Source organism: Acanthisitta chloris, unplaced genomic scaffold (assembly GCF_000695815.1).
Source record: "Acanthisitta chloris isolate BGI_N310 unplaced genomic scaffold, ASM69581v1 scaffold3344, whole genome shotgun sequence".
Lineage (NCBI taxonomy): Eukaryota > Metazoa > Chordata > Aves > Passeriformes > Acanthisittidae > Acanthisitta > Acanthisitta chloris.
In genome coordinates, this window is record NW_008668555.1 from 1 (window position 1) to 9,771 (window position 9,771).

Consider the following 9,771-nt stretch of genomic DNA (forward strand, 5'->3'; position numbering starts at 1 on the left):
CACGTGGAGGACAAGGATCGTGTCACCTCTGGCAGGTGCTGGAGCCGGACCTTGCCCGCACTAGCAGCCGAGACGGCATCTCCCGGGGTTCCATCTGCGTTGATTAGGCTCGTCCACGCATAGTCTTTACTGTGATGACTTGAGGCTTGTTAGCTTGTGCTTAGTGTGTAGTTAGCGCCTTTAAACTGCCGCGAAGAGCATCAGTCTTAAAAGTACTGATCGATCCGTTCAGGAGGGAGAAGAGGCTCACGCTACCGTGCTCCCCGTGGTGCAGTTGCAGTCGTGCACTCTTACGCTCCCACCAAACTCTGAAACCTGAGATTTATGTGTATCTGCTTTAGAAGTCTTGCTGCCATCCTACTTGAAGCTAAAGAAGAGATTAAAAGTTGTTCGGAGCTCTTAAAGCTTGCTTTAGAGGAGTGCACCAAGCATGCATACAGCACACAGTATAATACAGCGACCCCATTGCTCCAACCCACTCCTTTCTTCTGGAGTCTAGTTGTTTTTCCCAGGAGAATTCAGGATGTACATGTGACATAGAATATGATGTTTCTCTTGTATTGGGTATTGATTGTAACTCAAAACTTCAGAGGTAGTACAAAGACTTGGGAAAACAGCCTGTTTGGTTTGCAGCAGTTGCATTGTTCTCATTGTTCTTTACTAGTTGCTCTTGCCCACCCAGCTGGCTGACCAACAGGTAATCTGACTTCAAGACCTAACAGACATCTTATTTACCCCAATAAACTGACTGCAGAGGCTTCCCAGAAAGAGGGAATATAATTACTTAATTATTGCTTAACTGTTCAATTATTTAACAAAATAATTCGTATATACTTTTTGCAAGTAAATAACTTGAATCAGCTAAATATTAGACTGTTAATAAGTACACTTGGGGCTGACACTTGTGTGGTAACAGCTGTTAGTTCAGACACTCACCTAGCAGAAACTTCTGCTGACTGAAACTCTCCATGAGAGGCTGATGCATGCTCTAAGTCAGTGTGCAGTAATGACAGTAGCTTGCTGATGGGTATTGAGCAGTAAGGCTATTAATACCTGAAGGTCGTCAAAAACCTGTTGGAAGAGGAGGAGAAGAAAGGTCAGGGAATGAAATATTGAAGTTAGAACTCTGCACCCTGAGGTGCTCTGTGAGTGAAGCCTTTGAGTGGCTCTAGTGGTTGTTCCTAGGGTTGGATGTGGCTGCATTCTGCAGAGTGGGTGAGCATCTCCAGTGCCACAGGACAGAGTCCTCACTGGGTTGACTTGTGGTCATTCCCAATCTGTGTCAGACTTCTCTACACTGAATTGTTGGAAATACTCAGAGGTTAATCTGTTCCTACCAAAGGCCGCATGCATGGTGCCCCATATGAAACCTCAAACCCAAAACTGCTGCTTGGTTGCTGGTTCTGGTGTCCTTATACATGCACTGGAGCTGGTGTTTTGCTGCTGGCAAACAGGACCTTTGGCTTGTATTCAGTCCCTTCATCAGCAGGGATTAGTGTGCATTGCATCCAGGAGGAAATTAACCCCCAAAGCCTTTCCAGAGTGAATGCTGGAGTGCTGTTCTATTTGAGCCAGCAAATTGCTGCTATGACTCTAAATCTAATAATTGGCTGCAGTATAGCTTTTGGTGGCAGTTTGACTCTGCTTTGCTGACTGGTTGTGGTCTTTGCCTCCTTTGAACACTGCTGTTTTTCGAGGTGGTTGTCCTTGTGATTTGGGGGGGAACAAGGCTTGTTCTGGGGTGTTTGCATGCTTGGCTTGTGTTGAGATCAAGAGGACAGGCTAAGTACTTTTTAGCCTTACTGACTGGACCATTAAATTGGATCAGTGAGTGCTGTAAAATAGCTACTGAGCAAATAAACAACAGTGTTACTGCTCAGCAGCCTTGATTATATGACACTGTCACACACAGACCCTTGGGAATGCAGTGCCTTGGTTGCTCTGCAGGCACAGGTAATGGCTATGTTCTAATTTGTATTTGGATACCACTCTGCTTTCCCTGTCTGTTTCCAGCGTGGAAATAGGAGAGAGTGTACGTGGGGAGGATGTCTACATTGTGCAGAGTGGCTGTGGTGAAATCAATGACAATCTGATGGAGCTCCTGATCATGATAAATGCCTGTAAGATTGCCTCAGCCAGCAGAGTCACAGCTGTCATCCCCTGCTTCCCCTATGCTCGCCAGGACAAAAAGGACAAGGTAAGGGACATGGTGAAGGATTCTGTGGGCAGGTTGAATGCACTCTGACTGCTGGATGGAATTTAGATGAAGCTGGATATGTAGAGGAGGTGATAAAAGCTCTTTTACTTTCTTTAAACTTCAGGGCATTGGACTGCAAATTGGTCTTTTCATAAAGATCTAATTCTTCTAGAAAATATACTGAGCTGTAATCACCAGTTGATGAAAAGATGCAATGTTAATGAGTGCTCCTTTTAGTAACTGCTTGTGAATCATTGCCTGGAAGCAGAAGGCTGACATCTTGATGAAGGAGTTGAACTTGTCTTAAATACTGGGTTTTTTCTGTTCTAGAGTCGAGCTCCAATCTCTGCCAAGCTGGTTGCAAACATGCTCTCTGTGGCAGGTGCTGATCATATAATCACCATGGACCTGCATGCATCTCAGATTCAGGTAGGAGCTAAAGTCAGGGAAGTACTTACTAGCTCCAGTCTGAGCCTCTTGACTGCCTTGCAAGCTTTCCAGCCATCTGCTTTTTTTAGACACAGCAGTGATCAGCACTTAGGGATTTGGGACTGGAAGGGGCCTGTAGCATCAGTCAGAAGAGAATGGGGAGGTGGGTAACAGGTTCATCTGTAAATGAAATTATAGTTCTTGATCAGACTAAGCATATTGAGTCTTGTGTAAATGAGCATTGGGCTAGTAAATGATCAGCTTTGTTGCCACAGTGTGACACTGTGTGTAATTAACTCGACCTTGGTGGAATTTGAGATGGAGAATGGCTTTATCAAGAGTGTCCTTAAATATTGAGTAGAGCTCTCTGATATTTACTGCATTGTCACAGAGAAGTGAGCAGTTAGCTGTGCCCCCAGTGTACTGGCACAGCCGCTGTGAGGGTTAAGTTGAGCAGGACAGCAAACTGATAGCTTGCTGCTGCCAAGATGGGCAATCCCTCTTCTATCCATATAGGTTGGCTTTGGGTCTCTCCCAAGCTGCTGCTGAATTGAAAATCATTCATAGGCTTTGTTAGCTTATGACGTGAAAAGTCTCACAGAGCAATTTAAGTATTGACCAGAGCTGTCTAGGGATCTGGCAAGGGCATTTTCCAGGGAGAGGAGGGGCTGCAAGCTCGATTTAGTCTTACTACTTTCCATGCTGAACAAATGCTCTGAGACCAAGAAAACAACTTGAGAAGGTTGTGACAGAGGGAAGGATGTCTGTTACATTGCTGCAAACACTGAAGTCAGAAGGGTAAGATACCTACTGCCTGGTGAAGCCTGTGTGCTGGCTGTCATCATAACAGTTGACAGTGCAGCCATTCACGTTTCAGCCAAGATTTTCCCAGAAATACTTTGTTTCTGGTGAGAAAAATCTGTGGGAGCACAGGTTTTTTTTCAGAAAGGTCATGAAATAACAGAGCCCAGAGGAGTACACCTCTTGCTTAAGAGCTTGGAGTTGTTGTGTGCAGTAGGGTTGACCTTTCATCCACAGTAGTGGTGGAGATTTAACAGAATAATTTGTGTATCTTACACTTCCAGCATCTGCCTGGTTTCAGCTTGGTTCCCATAGCTGCCGTGTTGCTGAGCAGGGAAGGAATGATGGTAGGAGGGATCTGTTACCTCTGTACCTTGAAGTGGTCCTCAGGAGTAGCTGCTCCCCACTCCCCTGTTTATTCCAGGATTAACTTCTGCCTTGTAGAGACCTTTTAGGTTTACCTGAAGGAGTCTGCAGGGTCACTGAAGTTGTGGAACCAGCTGCAGTAAAGACAGATGCTGCTCAAGCCTATGTTGTAGATGGGAGCAGTTTAGGTAATGTGCTTTAGAGTGTGTCTGTGTAAACAGACAGAGAGGTGCCCTGACAGTGAGTGCAGTTGATGCTGCTTTCTTGCAGCCCCTTAGGGTAGAACTGGTTCCATGTTGTGGAGGTGTTAAATGTAAAGTGTTATTTTTTCTGCTAAATTATTTCTGGCTCTGAAGACTTCTTACATTACTATTTTGTGCATCCCAGAGACTACTGCCCTTACATTAAGGGAAGCAGAAAGGAAAGCTGAAAGCTGTGGAAAGGTGATGACTGCATGCCTGATCACCTAGAATGCTTCTTACAGCTGTTTCTGGAGTGTGACCTTCAGCTACATCTGTTTCTCTTGTCTTCTTTTCAGGGTTTTTTTGATATCCCTGTTGATAATTTATATGCTGAGCCTGCTGTATTGAAGTGGATCAAAGAGAATATTGCGGAGTGGAAGAACTGCACCATTGTCTCACCAGATGCTGGTGGAGCCAAGAGGTAAGCTGTCAGACTGGTAGCTTGAGGTGGTGCTTCTATGTCTACTTGAATTCCTAAGAGTGCTTGTGACCTTATTTCTGAGACATGTTCCCTCTGCCAGCCTGTCTTCTCTAAGGCTGTGACACCTAGTGAACAGTGGTCAGATGTTCTTTCTAGGAAAGGTTTATAAGGTTTCTTGGGCTACATGGAGGTTTGAATAGCTTCTAGAATCACAGCTGCATAGGTGGGAATTGTGCAATTACTACATCCCTTGGACTAAATCAGTTTTTTAGAGGACAGTTATGCAGGCTGAAGGAAGAAATAGTGAATATATGCTGTATATATCCTATACCAAGACAAGGTTACTGCTGCTGGTTAATGATACATTTTTCTCCAGGCAGTTTTCTTTCTTAGTTCTTTGCAAAATTAAGCTTAGTCTATTGAGGCATTTTCTCACTGTACTACCCTGGATTTGAAAATCTAGCTGTGACTTAAGCCTGCTGCCACTCCCTCCTCTTCCCTGAGAGCAAGGAAGATGGATGGTTACTTTCCAAAAAGCAGCAGCATATGTTATAGCACATTTCTATTTTGATAGTCTGACAAGCTCCCATCTTTGTGCGGACAAACATACCAGTTTGGGCAGTTCAGAATATTCTCGGGTGCTTTGTAGGAGAAAGTAGGCTGTTCCTTGATGCTTCTGTCTAAAGGCTACATGTAAACAGCAAAGGGACACAGATGTAGTTGTTAATCCAGGACAATCACACCGAAGTGTTGGTGTGTGCTGATCTGATTCACATGCTTCAGAATGTTTTGAGTGATGTTACAAACAGCCAAGAGACACTAACACTGTAGGTCACAGTGTCTTCCATGGCTTTGTTGTGCTCCATGTGTTGGACAAGATCTTTTTGTATATTCAGCTATTTCTGTAGCTTGTTGCATAATGTGGCATATGAAGTGCCAAGTCAGATACAATCTGACTCCTGAAAAAAACCTTTTCAAAAGCCACTTAAACTGAAGGGTATCAATCTTGGCTGGTGTGCAGTATGTTATGGATATATCCAAAGCCAAATACTTGAGTAGACAGTTTAGCTTAACAACCTTCTGTAGTACTCCCAGGGTGATAAGGCTGATCTGGTAAGGCTAGAAGTCTGCTTATCCTAAGTGTATAATTTTTTGGGGGCCATGTATATTTTGTTCCTTCCACTCTTAATGCTTTTAACCTCTTCACTGTTCATCGGTATCAATATATAAGGTTTAGGTCCCTCTAATAAGATTGTTCTGTGGTCACTTTAATGGGAATAAATGACTTGCATTTCCTGGGTGTGTACTCCTGCCACTGCTGTGTGCCAGTGCTTGTGTGCGTGATGGCTGAATGTTTACAAGAGTGCAAGTAGATCCCTGTTGTAACAACTTTGGCCTTTCCAGTGTTGTGTTACAAAGGTGACAACTTCCTAAGTGTTCACATCATTTCAAGTTCGCTGAACTTGCTGGTTAATTTTGTTTTCAGCCCAAATGCAAATTCGTTTACAGTGGTCATGATGAAAGACTTATATCTTAATTTAGTTGCTGTCATCAGGAGAGATCAGATCAGAGACTGCGGTTTAGCTGCTTGAAGGGAAGCTAAGGTGGCAGAGTCTTTTATTAATTGCTTGTGCACGGGAACAGATGTGGTGACAGCTTTTCTTGCTGTAGTGGCAGTTTGTGCTTCATATGAAAAGAGATTTGATTGAAGCTGTTGTGTGGAGTTGAATGTCTGGGAACTGTTCTCTCTTCAGGGTGACCTCCATCGCAGATCGGTTGAATGTAGACTTTGCCCTCATTCACAAGGAGCGCAAGAAAGCCAATGAAGTGGATCGCATGGTGCTCGTGGGGGATGTGAAGGACAGAGTGGCCATCCTGGTGGATGACATGGCAGACACGTGTGGGACCATCTGCCATGCTGCAGACAAGTGAGTAGGGCTGGCTGCTTTTTCCTGGCCCATTGTTAGTGAACAGTGTGAGTTAATCAGATTTGCATGTCAAGTTTCACAAAGTCACATACAGCTTCTTGATTATCTCATGTCATAAAAAACCAAGTAAAAAGCCTAGTTAAAGTTTTCACAATGGGAATAGGTAGAAGGCCACAGTGTCTTTTTTTAACTTGAAGACCATCACTCATGTAGACAGGAGGCGAGTCCATAACTGACCATGCCAGTTAGAAACAAGTGCTGAAGGTCCTACATCTGAATTTCTCTTAAAAGCCTTCTACACTAGAAACACACCAGCATATGCAACACTCAGTATTAAATATCTGCTACCTTGTGTTGACAAAAATCACAGAAGGTGATTTGTATGATCTGGTCCAGATGCTCCAGAACCAAGAACAGTGGTTTTTGTTCCATGTGTGCTTTGTCTAGGGGGGACTTCATGGTACCTGTTAAACTGTTTTCTTCCCTCAAGTCAATAGTGGGCTGGAGAGGGAAATCATAGGGTTCAACATAAGCATATTGTATTGTCCTTTTGTGCTTACCATGTGCCCTGCACTAATGTCAGCTTAATACTTGCTGAGAATTACTCATCTTTCTCCTTTACTCCCTCCTCAAAGGCTTGTGTCAGCTGGAGCCACCAAAGTTTATGCCATCTTAACTCATGGGATCTTCTCTGGGCCAGCAATTTCTCGGATCAACAATGCCTGTTTTGAGGCAGTTGTAGTCACAAACACAATACCCCAGGAGGACAAGATGAAGCAGTGCCCTAAAATCCAGGTGAGCATTTACTTTCTCTTCTGTCATTCCTGGGGGGTGGTAGCACTGGTCTGTTCTGTTGGGGTTGAAAACCCAAAAATAGTGTAGTGCTCCCAGCAGTTTCGTTGGTACTGTGATGAGTGTTGACTAGTTCTCTTGTCTGTTACCCCCCAACAATAGGAACACGTTACTCTGATAAAATGCAGCTTCTAATCCAGCTTGTGTCAAACAGTTCAGTAAATTCTTTCAGGGCTTGTTTTAGCTGGATCAGATCTCTGATTTAATGGGGCCGTGATGTAAGCAAGTAGCTGTATGTGTGCCCTTTGGAGGAGTGATGTGCTGATGAGCAATACTGGAGCAGAAGCAGAGAGGAACTTCTGACGTTTGTGCTGACAGCTTTGTTGTGTATCTATCATTTAATGCCCAGCCTTTAAAACAGAGTTGTTTGTGAAGCAAAGTAAGCCTAGGGAAGGGGAATGCTTCCTAACAGCAGTGCAGGTAAGCTGGAAGAGGGAGTGCACTCTTGCCCCATGTACATGTCTTGCTGGTTTGACGAAGAGCAGTTGACATACTTCACAGTACAGTGCTTAGATCCTTGTCAAATAAATACTTTGCCATCCCTATGAAAGCTAAAAGTTGATCTGTTGATGCTCACTCTCTTGGGTTTTCTGTATAGGAAACTTGTTTCCCAAGTTGATACTTAATTCCCTGGAAGAAAAAATTGGCTGGACAACTTGAGCTGAGCAAAACTTGAGGCTTTCCTGCATTGATGGGAAGTTGCAGCTTTAGCTGAGCATTCAGGTGTAATAGGTTCATCAGAAGCCTCAGGTCCTGAATCACAGAATGGGTCAGGTTGAAAGGGACCACAGTGGGTCAGTCATCTGGTCCCACCACACTGCTCAAGCAGGGCCATCCTAGAGCATATGGCACAGGATTGTGTCCAGATGGTTCTGGAATATCTCCAGCAAGGGAGAATCCACAACCTCTCTGGGCAGTCTGTTCAGTGCTCAGTCACTGCAGAGGAAAAGTTATTCCTCATGCTCATGTGGAACTTCTGAACATCAGTCTCTGCCCATTGCCTCTTGTGCTATTGCTCAGCACCATGGAACAGAGTCTGGCTCCAGCCTCTGACACCTCCCTACAGATGCAGACATTGAGTTCCTTCTCAGTCATCTCTTCTCAAGACTAAACAGCCCAAACTCCTTCAGGCTTTCCTTATCTTTGTCATCCTCCACTGGACCTGCTTCAGGAGCTCCATGTCAATCTTGTCCTGAGGAGCCGAGACCTGGACACAGCACTCCAGATGTGCCTTATCCAGGCTGAGTTGAGGGACAGGATCACTTCCCTGACCTGCTGGCAATGCTCTTCCTAATGCATCCCAGGATACCACGGACCTTCTTGGCCCCCAAGGCACACTGCTGGTTCATGGACAGCTTGTTCTCCACCATGACCCCCAGGTCCTTCAAGCTGCATTCCAGCAAGTCACCCCCAGCATGTACTGGTGCCTGGGGTTATTCCTGCTTGAGTTCAGGACCCTGCACTTGCCTTTGTTGAACTTCAGATGTTTCTTCCCTCCCCATCTCTCCAGCCTATCAAGGTTCTTCTGCAGGACTGCACAGCCCTCTGAGGTATCAGCCACTCCTCCCAGCTCTGTGTTGTCAGTGAACTTGCTGAGGAGGCATCTGCGCCTTGTCCAAGTCATTGATGAACCTTGGGGGACACCACTAGTGACAGGCCTCCAGCTAGACCCTGTGCCACTGATCACAACCCTCTGGGATCTGCTGTTCAGCCAGTTCTCAATCCACCTCACTGTCCACTCATCCAACCCACACTTCCTGAGTTTGCCCAGGAGGATGTTGTGAGACCATGTCAAAAGCCTTGCTGAAAACAAGGCAGACAATATCTAGTGCTCTCCCTTCATTCATCCAGTCAATTTTTCATTGTTGAAGGCAATCAGGTTGGTCAGGTATGGTTTACCTTTAGTGAACTAATGCTGACTACTCCTGATCACCTTCTTGTCCCCCATGTGCGCAGAGATGGCCTCCAGAATGAGATGCTCCATGACCTTTTCAGGGACTGAGGTGAGGCTGACTGGCCAGTAGTTCCCTGGATCCTCCTCCTCGCCTTTTTTGAAGATGGTGACGCTTTCTTCCAGTTCTCAGGCACCTCTCCTGATGGCCATGACCTTTCAAAGCTGAATTTGAGTGGCCTGGCCGTGAAGTCCACCAGCTCGCTCCACACTTGTGGATACATCCCATCAGGGTCCATGGACTTGAGGATGTTGGGTTTGCCTAAGTGTTCCCTAACGCAGTCCTCCTTGACTAAGGGAAAGTCTTCCTTCCAACATTCCTTTAGTGTGGTCTCCTGGGTCAGGGATCCCTGAGGGCTGGTCTTGTCAGTATAAACCAATGCAAAGAAGGTGTTCAGTAACTGCCTTCTCTGCATCCTCTGTCACCAGGGTCCTCCCTCCAGTTAGGAATGGGCCCACATTATCCTTAATTTTCTTTTTATTATTGATGTATTTGAAAAAGCCCTTGTTGTCCTTGATGCCCTTAATTCCAGATGGGCCTTGGCTTCATGGCACAAATATCTAGGACAGAGGTGTTTGGGAAA

The 9,771-nt window shown here is 45.2% G+C and overlaps 1 protein-coding gene across 1 annotated transcript in view; it reads left to right on the top strand.

Moving 5' to 3' along the window:
• Window positions 1–1,947: 1,947 nt before the first annotated feature.
• Window positions 1,948–9,771, top strand: part of LOC103800548 (ribose-phosphate pyrophosphokinase 1-like) — a gene marked incomplete at its 5' end in the record, with an annotated part of 9,281 nt that continues 1,457 nt past the window's right edge. The window contains 6 exon segments of the mRNA XM_009072927.1: window positions 1,948–1,985; window positions 1,988–2,197; window positions 2,528–2,626; window positions 4,332–4,456; window positions 6,211–6,384; window positions 7,020–7,179. Of these exon segments, the coding sequence (XP_009071175.1) occupies window positions 1,948–1,985; window positions 1,988–2,197; window positions 2,528–2,626; window positions 4,332–4,456; window positions 6,211–6,384; window positions 7,020–7,179 (806 nt within the window).